At 31.0% G+C, this 14,377-nt stretch overlaps 1 protein-coding gene across 1 annotated transcript; it reads left to right on the top strand.

Moving 5' to 3' along the window:
* The first annotated feature begins 2,696 nt into the window (after positions 1-2,696).
* Positions 2,697-8,952, top strand: LOC107439623 (adult-specific rigid cuticular protein 15.7-like). The gene is made up of 3 exons (XM_043041405.2): positions 2,697-2,838; positions 6,947-7,039; positions 8,231-8,952. Exons 1-3 carry the CDS (start codon positions 2,827-2,829, stop codon positions 8,792-8,794), a joined length of 669 nt encoding a protein of 222 aa, XP_042897339.1. The 5' UTR covers positions 2,697-2,826; the 3' UTR covers positions 8,795-8,952.
* The last annotated feature ends 5,425 nt before the right edge of the window (positions 8,953-14,377 follow it).

Here is a 14,377-nt window from a genome sequence, read left to right as displayed (position 1 = left end):
CAATAAAGAAGGAACGTTACAATGCTACACGCTACTTTAAAGACGTCTCCAGAGTAACTGTTCATATAGAAATCGCAGGTATTCGTCTCATACAACAACGCCCCCTAGTTCGGTGCGATCGCGAATTTTAAATTGAAACATGATAAGAAATACAAAAAAATATAGAAAAAAAACAAGGAAATGTGGTTGTTAAGAATTATCGTCTGCTTAATTTTTAACTTTGATCAAGTTCATAAAATTAAGTTGCTACAGTAACGATTTTGTTTTGCTTTTTTGTTGAGCTCATTCATTCTTTTCTTGTGGAGCTTGGAGTTTATATTTATTTATTTTTGAGCATTTATATATTTATATCTGAGCCATTTTATATCATTGAGTGTTTCAAATTTTATTAATGAAGTTAGTATTTTATATATTTTGTAAATAGAACTGTAAAATAAATCATTATAATCAAGAACACTGACATCTCTAACTTATTCTGATTTGAAGTGCAAAACGGAATAGTGGTTGTTGACCATCATACTAAATTTTCTAAGCATATGATCTTTTTATTTTATTTATTTATACACTGCTTTAGACATTTACTAGTTCATCAACAACTATTCATAATATCATTTATTGTTCTATCCCTTTGATCTGCCTATTTACTGATTCACCTATTCATAATGTTACCGATTCTACCATTTACTGGTTCACCCATTCAGCAATTCTTCGAATTTTTCATTTACTGATTACCCATTCACTGTTACTTTGATTCAAGGATTTTTCCTGATAAATTTTTATTGATAAAGGAAAATACAGAGTTAATAAGAATTTATTTACATAAATTTAAAAATTCCTATAATGCGCGAAGAAATAAAAAGCAAACGATGACATCAAATTTCATCGAGCTTGAACTTTTAACTAACATAGATTAACTGATTTACTTATTCATTAATATACTGGATCATTTACTAATTTCCAGAAAAACTGCTTTTTAATTCACTCAAACGCCAACTTATGTTGTTACCTTTTTTTGCTTTCTGTATCAAGAATTAACGGTTGCAAATGTGCAGTGACGTATACGTAGAATGATATGCTTTTGAAAAAGTAAGCATTTTTAAAAATAAATAAGCATAATGGGAAAAAATAAACATACATGGATAGACATGAATATTCATAGCAAGGCTTGTACATACATAGTGTTGCGAACTTTTAATAATATGCTTTTAAAAATGAACAGTTTTAAGAATAGCTCGTAAGAAATACAAACTAATAAAGATGAAATAATAAATTAATAAAGAAACCACTATTGGTAGGAATTTTATAAGATTATAAACTTTTTTATTTACATATATAATGAATCTCTTTTTTATTGATTTTTAAATTCACTAGCACACTGAACCACTATTTCATCGATTAAGTTATTCACATATTTACTGATTCACTTATTCACTAATATGCTGATTCCATGATTGAAACATTTACCAATTAGTTGAATAACTATTTCTTCCAATTAGTAAATACCAATTTTAACTATCGCTTTAGTTGTACTTTTCTCTCCTTATTTTTACTCCATTTTGTTAGTTAAAGCGTTAAAGCACGGAAAATCGCAAAAAAAAAGAACAGTTGATATATTTTCTGTAATGTTAAATCTTTTTTTTCCGATGCATTATTGGATAAATAACAGATAAATGTTTGGATCAGCACACTTCATACTAATGATGTTCCTTAATTTAAAAATGCAGGCCGTCATTTGTCTACATATCGTAAAATTAATAACCGTCATTTGTCGAGATATCGTCAAAAATCGAAACTTAGAGCAATAATTTAAACAAAAATCGAACTTTGCAGCAATAATTCTAAAAAGTATTCTTCAACTAAAGGAAATAAATTAAAATCCCAGAACCATTTCAAATATTCATGATGCCAGGTTTTAATACTGTGATTTGCACTTGTATAATACGACGCTAATGTCTGCTTTTTGCTGTTTCTAACATATTTTACAGAGCAATAATAAAAGAGTTCCAAACACTATTTCTACAATAACAAAACGTTCCAAAACAATTTTTCAAAAATACTAAACATAAGAATAACAACATAATTTCAATATTTTCCTAAGGAAACATTTAATATTCAATAAATTCTGCATGCTTGCTCGAAAGCGTTATGAATTTTGAATCGAACTTATTGAAAGAAAGAAAAAAAATCTTGTTTACTGAAAGGCTATTAAGTAATTTCTTTTAATTACATGTTGTTAATTTCCAAGGTCATTATATAGCCCATCTGATGAAGTTATTGCCGGCATCCAACCACGAGCACGTAGAAGAATTATAGCCCTAAGGTTTTGAAGAATAATCCATATATGTCATTCATAATTCATCAATGACAAATATCGACGTCTGAACCAGATCATGATTCTTAATATGAAATTGATTTTATAAATCTCAATCCTGGGCGTAGCTTGACCACAAATCATATTTTTCAACTTCTCGCTTGGCTATCGAACGTTCAGTCGTTGGCCTCGTCCGCCCCGAGCCAACCTTCGATTTTGGGCAATTAATCATTAAATTCTTAAAACAAAATGGTGATGATGCGAAGAATGGGCGATTATGTTGTTCGAGTTGAGCTGAGATGTTTTGGTGATGTCAAATTTGATGGGAGATCGTCAAGGATGTGTTTTTGGTTTATTTCTTTTTTGCTGTCGCCCCACGCCTGTGACGTCAAGTAGATGCAAACGATTTTGCAAAAATGTTGCATTCGAAACGACCTTCCGGAAAACAGTATAAAAGCATTAGTTACATCAGAGCAAAGCATAACATAAGCGGTCAGTAAATTTAAGAACTGAAAATGATTTCTAAGGTAAGTTGTTCTGTTTTCTGACTTTAGAGCTTTTGAGCGAAAAACATACACTCGATTTTGACTTTTTATGAAATCCCTGACGTTTAGGAGCTTAACTGTAACTGAGTGTTGTTCTTTGCATTTAATTTAGTAGTATTATTTTGATTGATTATATTTGATATTTTTTTTAAAATTGAGGATAAAAATCTATTCTTTATTCTCAATCTAATCACCATTATAATGTTAAAGAAATTACTTTATATAAATTTAAAATAACAAAACCGCAAAATATTTACAGCTTCAGGTTAAAAAACAACATAAACCTAAATTTAATTTAGTAGTATTATTTTGATTGGTTACAACTTCGGATTATTTTTGCTATTTTTTTTAAATGGAGGATAAAAATGAAATTAACGCAAAAAATATTTGTAATTTATTATCAATTCTTTGTTCTAAATCTAATCAATGTTTTAATGTAAAAAAATAAATTTATTTAACTTTTAAAATAAAAAAAATACAACTTCAGGAGAGAAAAAAAAACTAAAATACATTACTGGTTAAGTTTTTTTTTAAAATTACTGACTATAAAGAAAGAAAGAAATTACTAACTTAAATAATTAAAGTTAGAAATTAGTGTCTTATTAAGTAACTTAAATAATTAAAGTTAGAAATTAGTGTCTTAAGAAATTTAAGTGAGTTAAGAAATTTAAACTAATTAATTTGAATTTAGTGAACCAACCGGTATATTTTTTAAAAAAATGTTAGAATTCCAAATAATTTGAATTTGAAACAAGACAACATTCAGGAAAACATCATCCAGTTTACAATAACAAACAAACTCATGCCTCACTTATTTTAGATATGTATCAACTTGCCTCATGTCACTCTATCAAAATGTAACAGTTTTTATCATCAAAATTTAGCAGTTCAGTATAAGGTACAAAAATAAATAAAAATTCAAAATAGGACAAAAATAATTTGGAAATCATAATATCTATACTAAATAAATACGATTGCTTTACCGATAACAATAATATAAATATTGAACGCTAAGAATAATGAAATAGTTTCATTACTTGGATAATTAATAATAACAATGCTACTTAGTCTAAAACAGGGATGGGCAAACTACGGCCCGCGGGCCAACTGCGGCCCTCTGGAAGATTTTATCCGGCCCGCGGATAGAATTTTTATTTGCCAATCAGTGGCAAATATAAACAATATACATCCATTTTCTTGTCGACTATGTTTAAAATTATTTCTGTTTTTCCTTTTTCAACAAAGTACTGATGAAGTTTTTGCTTTCTCTATTTTTGTTCTACAAAACATAAATTGATGGAAATAGTTAGCTCAGACAGCTTCAATTGGTAAAATGTTGAAAGCAGAAGTTCTTTATAGAATAGCCGTAGATTGGCTCCAACTAGCGCTTGTCTCTCTTGAGGAGCTGACTTATGGAATCTAATATAGGTAAATTGCACTTCACATTTGGCAGACTGCGCATTTTACGCTCCAAAGAGCGGACAATTTAACAATCATCTGAAGCAGTCGTTTCTAAATATTCCAAAGTTTTACAAATCAATACAAAAAGCAAGTTTCCGAAATTTAATATTTCATGCTCAGAAAATCAGTGCATGTATGCTTCATCTTATATATGTGAACAAGTGTTTTCATCTATGAACCTTAGAAAAAATCATTTCAGAAGTAGACTAACAGCAAAGCATTTAGCCTTGTTCCTTAAAATAAGCACATCTCACTTCCAACCTTAATGTAAGGAACTTTTAAAAATGAAATCGCAATTTCCTTCATCTCACTAAATATTTAAATTAAAACTTGTATATCACCTTTTTTTTCTTAAATTTTGAAGTTTTTACTTGGCCCACCAAGCATTTTTTTTCTTGATTTTTGGCCCCTCGACCAAAAAAGTTTGCCCATCCCTGGTCTAAAACTAAAAGTAAAAAAAGATAACGAAAAGTAAATATTGGAATTTAAAAATAGTACAGGGAGCGGCATAAAAGCACTCATAAATCAAACTACGAAAATTCAACATACATTTAAATACCTATATATTAACACTAAAAAAAAGTTGAGAGCAAAACGAACATTCATTTACATTTTGAATTTTGATGGTAGGTAATGTAATTAAAAAATGACTTCGATTAAAATAAAGTTTCGTATTGTTGTAACATTTATTTTAAGATTTGATTTTGATCAAATTCGATATATTTATTTACTAACTATTTTTGCTGTTGGTTAAAAAAAAATAATAAAATAACATAACAAATGTTTATGCCTAAGATGTTCCAGTAATAATGCGGTAATCTTTTGAGCTAGCATTCCTTCATTTACAACCGAATTAATTTCCTTAAAATGTAGAAAAACAAACAGAGTTACGCATTTTTATATCACCCTGACTTTGATTACCATTCATAATTTTGAAAGAGAATTTTTTATGTATTTAAAATTGCAGTTTTTAAAAATCTAGATGTTATATTAGAATGATTCCAAAAGATTATTCACTTTGGAAATCGTTTGCAAGCGAATCGTTTGCAAATCGTTCATTTGGAAATCGTTTGCAAGCAAGAAATCGTTTGCAAGCAAACGATTTGAAAACTTGTATTTTTGAAATCGTTTGCTTGCTAAAATTATGTTATTTCTTTCGAAACCATATTATTTTGCTCTAAAATGTGGTAAAACAAAATACCTAAATTATAATTTTTTTTTAATTTCTCAATTATTTATGAACTGTTCACAATTTTAAAGGGTAATTTGTCTTATGTATTGAAAATTTTAACAGAAAGCAAGAAGTAATATTAGAAGACGATTCCAGAAGATATTCTATTTTTGAAATCGTTTGCTTACAAAAATTATGTTATTTCCTTCGCAACCATATTATTTTGCGTAAAATGTGGAAAAACAAAACAGTTCCTAGGTTACAATTTTTTTTAAAAAATTTCAATAATTTATGAACTGTTCACAATTATAACGGGTGATTTTTTTTACGTATTGTAAATTTGAGTTTTTTTTTAAAGTAAGAAGTGACATTAGAAGATGATTCCAAAAGATGTTTCATTTTTAAAATCGTTTGCTTGCAAATATTATATTATTTCCTCCGCAACCATATTATTTTGCTCTAAAATGAGGAAAAACAAAACAATACCTGGATTGCAATTTTTTATTTATTTCTCAATGATACCGTTACTACCCTTGCGATAGCATTACTTAGTATTATACTTCACATTATTTTATATTTTGTTACATTATTTTAGAGTGAAATACTTTAATACTTTATTATATTACTTCTTTTTTGTGTTTCAACGAGGTGATTAACATTCTACAAAGGGCGATCTCATTTTTATTATCAAGGTGTTCAGAGTATGTAGTTTTAGATTAAATATTTAACGATATCGTAGATTGTTTAGGTTTTTATTTACTTTATTTTAATTTTGTTTATTTTATTAACTTTTTTTCGTATTTCAAAGGAATGAATAAGATTTGCGCAATAAATGATTTTTTTTTGCTTCATTAAAAAGTACGAAGTAACTTTTAGTTAAATATAAGTAACTTTTGAAGTAACTTTTGGTTAAATATTTAATGATAATGTAGAAAATAACATAGAAGACAATTTTTAAATAATTTTACATTTCTATATTTTACACATATGTCTAATATCACATAACAGATGATTTTATTTTTAAATAAAATGTAGAAAACAACTGAAATGATTAGTTGGAAACTGGGTTATCTTAAATGGATATCTTATAGAAGACTGTATATTATTTTCCTCAAAGTTTTCTTTTTAAACATTCAAATATGGGGAAAAATCGCCTTTTTAAAACATCTCTAAAGTTGTTTTTAATAAAAGTAGCTGAATAGAGAACAAAAAGTTTTTTTTTCTTTCTAGAAGGTAGTTTTCCAAAGTTTTGGAAAAGGTAATTGTCACAGATCTCGTTTTAAGGTTGGAAGGTTTACACGTAAACCGTATTACAAACCTTTCTAGGTTTACATGGGACTCTTTGTCTGACCGTTGAGGTCACAGACAAATTTGTAATTATGAAGGAAGTGCTGCAGATTTGCTCCCTGCTAACGGGATTATTTGGAATATAGATCTATAATTTATATTTTGTTTCAGATTACCATTCTCTGTGCTGTAGCAGTCGCCTGCCAAGCTACTGGCATCGGTCTAGTGAGTACAGGGGTTAGCTCCACAACAAGGCGCCAAGATGTAAGTATTAGCACGATATTCTAATATAACTGCATTCAAATAAATTTTAGATTATATACAAAAAAAAATATTTTTTTACGAAATATTTTAATAATACATTATTGTATTCCTACTATTAGTTCACATTCTCCCTATATCTTGTTCAAATTTCCACCCGTTCATAAAATACTTTTTATTCATCCACTCAAATTCAATGTACATTTTTTGGACTTGTAGTGTGTATTAACACTTGATGTTAATACAGTTTTATTTCAAATATTAATTCATTCATTAAATAGGGATAAGCAAAAAACGAAATGGAATTTTCTGATGGGTTAAGCGTTAGTCATAATAATAATTTAAAGTATTTTTATATTCTTTTCATTATTAACTTACAATGACTGTCTTGACGGTGATTTTAATATAAATATGAATACTGAAGAATGAAAAGTATTTTGTGACGTCTTGAAACACGTACATAGAAAATCAAACCGACGACAAACATTAATGGAGACAGTTTTTTGCAACCCATGATTTGACATGTTGTGACGTTTAAAGGAGTCAATCCAGAAAAGAAAAAGCATTTGACCAATGGGTAACCAGTGATCGTAATAAGAGGTGATCAGAACTTTTATTTAATATTGTGGTGCCATGCGACTCAAAGAATTCTAATCAACGGTGTGATTTAAGAATTTTAATGGGACAAAGGACATAAAATGTTAAGTTACAAGTCACAAAACATCACAAAATAAACCATTAATACAATTAGGGAGAAAACAAAACTCAAGTGTGGGGGGGGGGGAATTCGAAACCTACATGCTTGCGGTTCGAGGGATGGAGTTAAACTAACTTACAACTGTTCTATTTGAGTCTCTTTAGTGTTCATAGATGGCGTTGGTAGAGTGCTTTGATTGTCACAATATTTCTTTTTATTTATTATATATTTTAAATTTTAAAGTATCAAATGAAGATATGAAAAAAAGTACTTTAGGAAATTATTCTATATTGATATGCAGTTACCTGATAGAGTTGGATGTGGATTTACGTTATTTAGTTTACACCAGTAGAAATTCTTCGACCTGAATCTTCAACCGGAAGTTGAAACAACTTCTACAAATACTGCCCCCTACCGTGGAAAGCAAGAAACACGGTATGGGGAAGAAGGTGAATATTTAGAAAACGAATATTAATCAGATTCTATTTATATTTTAGAACAACGGTAACTACGACTTCAGCTACGACATCACGGATGCTGAAGGTGCTTCCAATTTCCGACGGGAAACGGGAGATGCTGACGGAAACAAGCAAGGCTCCTATGGTCTGAGAGATACAGATGGAAGATCCCGCACCGTAGACTACATTGCTGACAAACAAGGCTTCCGGGCTGTGGTCAAAACGAACGAACCAGGAACTGCTTTCAGCGCTCCAGCCGGTGCTGTCATCGATTCCCCTTACGACATGCCGAAAGCTCCAGAACCCATTGCACCAGCCCCAATTCCAGAACAAGCTCCTATTGCTGTTCCAGCTCCTGTTGCTCGTCCTCCACCAGTGGCTCACCCAGCTCCAATCGGAGTCGCTTTCTCACCTGTCGCTCAGAGTCATAGTAGTAGAGTGGACATCGTCCACACTGTACCTGCAGCTCCAGTACACATAGTTCCTATGTCACCCTTCACACACGTTTATCCAGCTCCCTTTATTGTAAATCCAGTCATCAGCCGATTCAGTTACGGGCACAGTGTGCTTGGAGGAAAAAGCTTCATTATTGGAAAGCACTAAGTGCTGCGATAGTACATTGGACATTGTTGTGTTTTAGCTGATTTTTTGGATGCTCAGCTGGATTTGAGCTTTTTTAGAATTCGCTTTTGTGTCAAACGCTTTCACCGAATTATTTTTTTGTTGAAATTTTAACTAATAAAAGTTTTTTTTACACGAAATGGTTGTTGTGCTTATAGATACTAAGGTCTTTCATTAAACGGCGTATTGCATTTTCAAATCTACATATAGAACCCGACTACCCATTTTGAGAAGAATTAGAAATTACTTTTTTTACTTAAAGGCAAAAAATAAAAACATTCCAATTTTAGCATTTTGTTGACTGGTATCGTACAAATTCTACTTTTATTGTTTAAACATTGCTAAATGTTCATGGGCTGACTTGTTCACATTAGATAGCTCACGCTAGCTGGTACAGGATTCATCAAAATACCGTATAAGCAAAATAACTTGGGCCCTCATTGGACGAATCTTGGCTCTATCAGGGTTCAAAAAGCAGTTATTTTCCCGATATTAGCCCTACATAGAATTGTTCGATTCACCCGATATTTTACAGCCAATATCGACCCTATATAGAATTATCAGATTGACTCGATATTTTATAGCTATTAATCAGCCAATGGCTGAGATTGCCCCTATATAGGACCAATATTTTAATTTTTATTTTATTTTACAATCGTCGTTGAACAGCCGACCCAATTTTTGGGTTTACGACTACTAATGTTCAACTCCGTAGCCTTGTCATTTTGAACCAATCCAGAAGACATGAAAACTCCAGGATCAGTACCCCCAGAGATATTGATTTGTTATGGGAACATGGAGGACTTTGCGACTCATCTTTGAAGTACATTAGTCACCATTTACTACACGGGGAGTCTTCGACCGGCTGGGATCGAATTCACGAACTCTTGGACAGGGTCTCAGTGCCCTACCAACCAGACTAACCCGGCCCCTATATGGGACCAATGTTAAAAAATCCCCATATTGATACCTCGGTGCATGTTCATATAGGATCCATATTGAGCCAATGTTGAGCCCAACTGGGAGGACTAAGTTAAATTTGTTGCTAGGGGATTAAGAAAAGGTGGTTAATATTCGATCTATGCATGTCATGTTTTTTAGGAGAAAAAATTTTAAAAAATATATTTTTAACCTTTACAAAAGAGTATAATGGACAACACACAGCAAAAAGGTTCATATTTTAATTTTTTCTGCATTAAAAAGAAAGGTATACATTTTTAGCAATTACCGTCTATAACAAGGGATAATAGCTAGTCTGGGAATTGTAGGTAATTAACCGGCATACTCTTGCAAGTTATTTTCCACAGCAGTGTTTCTCACATTTAATATTATTCATAATATCTAAACATTCAATAAAATAAATTGTATAAAGAAAATAATTTTTTTAATTTAATAGTCCGCTCATTAACATTTGAAAAAATAAAGGAAGAAAATAAAGCGAGGAAAAAATTAATACATAATGCTTCTTTCGAATAATGTTTTATTCCAGTTATTCTCATATTTCCAACTTTCCTAAAATCGCCAGGCATTGTATACAATGTCAGCATTTCGTACACTCTGGAAAAGTTTTGTAAACAGTTTGATATTCGTGTACAAGCTAAAAAGTTTTCTTTCTCAAAACTCATTTAAATATCATTTTATTCAATTCCTACTACAGTACAGAATCCGTTATCCGGAAATCAGAAAACCGGAAAACCAAAAAACCGGAACGAAATTCGATAAATTTTCCCGCAATTTAAAAAATGTTTTTTTTTTGGATTTTAGGAATTTTCTTTCTTTTTTGAAAGATGTTTACCTTACCATCATTTCAGAAATAATCATTAGTGCATTACCTCATCGTTTTTTCTTATTTTTAAGATTATTTCCAAATATTTCTTTTTTAGTTGGGTTTAACACTAAAAAAACGGCTTTTTGTAGCGGTTCAGAAAACCGGAAAAATCAGTTATCCGGAATAGCGATAGTCCGATCGTTCCGGATAATCGGTTCTCTACTGTATTAGTTCACACTCTCCCTATATCTTGTTCAAATATTCAATAGTTCACAAAATATTTTTTATTCATCTATTCAAGATCAAATACATTTTTTAAGCTTCTAGTGAATGACAGTTGATGTTAATACAGTTGTTTCAAATATTAATTCATTCATTAAATGTAATTCATTCATTTTAGTTTTATAGGGGGCAAGAAATTGTAATTATTGAATAAAAACTAACTAAAATAAATTTTTTCTTTGTTGACCTAAGTATGAATTGATTTGAATTTTTTTATTTTTTATAACTTGCTTTTATTCCTTTTTTTTATTATTCTTTCCTTTTTATTCTTTTTAATTATTTTTATTATTTATTTTTATTATCCTTTGAAAATCTTAAATTTAAAAAAAAAAAATTAAGACCATAATAGCTCCTTTATGTATGACTGTAACGCAATATTAAAAAGTAAATGAATACCGAATAATATGAATAAAAAAAAAAGAGCAATGTTTGTGTATCACATTTACAATTTTAAAATAAGACATCATTGTAAGAAAGAAAGGAAGGAAAAAGGTAAAACGATACGCAAGCGAAGGAAAGGATAACATTACATAAAATGAGAAAAGGCATCATCTGAATAAAAAGAACTAAAATAGAATACATAAGAACACTCGTTAAAACGTAAGAAAAATTACTGGTACATTTACCATATGAGTAAGTATATATGGTGTGTTTCCATACGTTTGCCATGTGTATGTGTTACCTTCATATAACTGTTTGGTATTTTACCATGAGATTACCATAAAAGTAAGCCATTTTATGGTAATCTCATGGTAATTTACCATAAAAGTTCCAATACATTTGCCATATGTGTATGGTACATTTCCATAAGTGATTGTCTTGCCATGTAAATACTAGTCAGATACGTATGGTTACCATAGGTTTATAGAGTCTTACTATATAAATGCCATACAAATATTTGTGGTTACCATATGCCTATGGTATCCTGCCATACAAATTTCTATGGTTGTCATAAGCCTATGGTCTACTGCCATACAAATTTCTATGGTTGCATTAGGCTTATGGTGTTGTACCATATAAATACCATACAGATCTCTATGGTTACCATAGCATACCTCCCAACTTTTACGCAAAATTTTATTTTCATATTTAAAGTGGTAGTAAATATATACTATTTTTTCTTTTATAAACTTAATTTTTAAATGATTTTGATCACCACTATTCTTAAAAAAATCAAGCACATATATCAATATGCGTTACTATCATTGCTGTCAGCTTAATTTTTTTTAAATACAACGTATTTTTTTGCTTAAAATTGAAATTTTAATTCCATTGTAATACCACTGAGAAAAATGATAATGGAAGGGACTAAAAGTTGGCAGGTCTGCCATAGGCGTATGGTATTTTGCTGTACAAATTTCGATGGTAACCATAGGTTGCCATGGATTACCTTACGTTTCTCTATGGCAAATTTTCCTAAGCGTCCATAAACTAAAGGTAATTCAGAGTCACACGGAAATTGAACAGTGAAGCAAAAATTTCACTGTAGAATTATCAAACAAGAATAATATGCAAATTACAGGAGACCACAAGACACGCCACAATGACAAGAGTGTAAGAGAGGGGTACCCAAGTCAAAAGTTTTGATGGTACCATCAAAAAATTTGATGGTTTATGCTGGTTTCAGTGGGATTCATGATGGTCCAACATCATTTGATGGTCACCATTCAACATTTTTCATTTTGAGTTCATGGTTCTTGATATGCCAACAAACTTCCATCATTCCATGATGGAAAATGCTACCTTAGTACTATGATGGTCAACCATCAAGAGAAGTTTGATTTTCACGGATCAACAATCCATGATGATCCGTGATGGTTCCAATTATGCATTTAAATGATAGTTTAATGGGAATTCTTGTTAGTTCTCAGGAATATACCATCCAAACAATTTGTTTTTTTTTTTTATGTTGGATCATAATACATTCATTCCTACACACACTCCAAATTCTTACATTGGGGTGATGTTGGTTCATGATCGTTCCAATATTTGATTTCTAAGAAACTATGATGGCAATTTCTGATGGTTCAACGTGAACAAACCATCAAAACAAGTTTCTATTCTTATGTTGGACCATCATCCAACATTGAGGTGATCGTTACTTGTGTTGGTCACTATCAAAAAATATAACGGTTCATGATGGAATTATTGTTGGTTACCATCAAAATTATGTTGGTCCATCAATGGAAAACCATCAAAAAATTTTACTTGGGTATACAAGGAAGTCAAAGTGAGTCAAGTGTTCTGTACATGCTAGAATTATCTGTCACATGATCTGTCACAGAATACTGGGATGAAAGTACCTTAGTACCGTCATTGAACAGTCTACCCTATTTCACGTTTAAGGCTATCAATGCTCAACTCCGTAGTCTTGTAATTTTGAACCCAATCCAGAAGACAAGGGTGGTCCTGGATCAAGTATTGGGAGAAATTTGCTTTAATGGAAGACCTCTTGATGGTTTAACCCGCATTTGCGTTACATGGAGAGGAAAACCACTCAAAACTACGATTAGCCTGGTGGCAAAGGGACCTTGCCCCATGATCCGTCTTACACTGAGGATATTTTACGTCAGCACTGTGGTCGGGCAAGCCAGATGCGGAATTCGTATCAACCAGCCATGGCTGGGATTCGAAACCGGGTTACCTTATTAGAAGGCGATTTTTCTATCCCCTGCGCCATCGCGTCTCAGGGATTCATCCTTTATGGTGATCCAAATGTAATTCTGACGCCCGGATGCCATACTTTACCTTAATTTAGATTGAAAAGTTCTACGACGGTGCTAGCCGATTCTCGGTTATGAAAAACCTAAAAAATTATATCAGATTGGACTCAAAACCACTAAGATACGATTTGAGAACGTACATTTCAAGAAGTCATCAAGATTTTAGAATGGGGAGTCGAGCTCCGGTCCGAGCCGTGGTAGTACTCCAACCACCACACTAACTGAGCGGCGTTACGAGACAATGTTCAACTAAGATTTTTTTTCTCACATAACCGTGATATTTTTACTTTTAAGTAAAAAAAAATCAATAATCCAATATTTCGCCGAATTTTTTTTGTTTGATTAACTAAGAATCAAACATAAATAAAAGATTAAATTATGTTTTTGTTTCCGTTTTTTTAAAAAAAAATTGAGATTTAATTAGGATGTGGTTTTTTCCCCCACCTCATTTGAATTCCAAACTAGAGTCAAATGTTTTCTCTTTTTTTTCTTTTCTAGTTTAAATTAAGAACGCGTTAACAAGAAAGTAATTTAATTACAATCCTTAATTGTATTTACAAGGAAAGAAACGGGAAAATTACAAGTCCCAAATGTTATTAACTTTAATACATTTCTCTCATTTAACAATAAAAGTATAATGATCGGAAAAAGCAGGAATAACGGATTAATTCAATTTTCAATTCAAATTAGTTTTCAAGAGACACAACATTAACATTTCGGTTCCTTTTTCGGAAGCAGATTACTTGGTTTTGTCAGTTTTTTTCTTTTCCCTTTTAAGAGAATATATGCATT

The sequence above is a fragment of the Parasteatoda tepidariorum genome, chromosome 1 (assembly GCF_043381705.1).
Source record: "Parasteatoda tepidariorum isolate YZ-2023 chromosome 1, CAS_Ptep_4.0, whole genome shotgun sequence".
Lineage (NCBI taxonomy): Eukaryota > Metazoa > Arthropoda > Arachnida > Araneae > Theridiidae > Parasteatoda > Parasteatoda tepidariorum.
The sequence above is the reverse complement of the archived record's forward strand: the minus strand, read 5'-3'. Positions and strand labels throughout refer to the sequence as shown.

Excerpts from the sequence above, each read along its gene's own strand:
- LOC107439623 (XM_043041405.2), top strand. Across the intron at positions 7,040-8,230 it reads CCACAACAAGGCGCCAAGAT|AACAACGGTAACTACGACTT; the intron begins GTAAGTATTAGC and ends TTTATATTTTAG.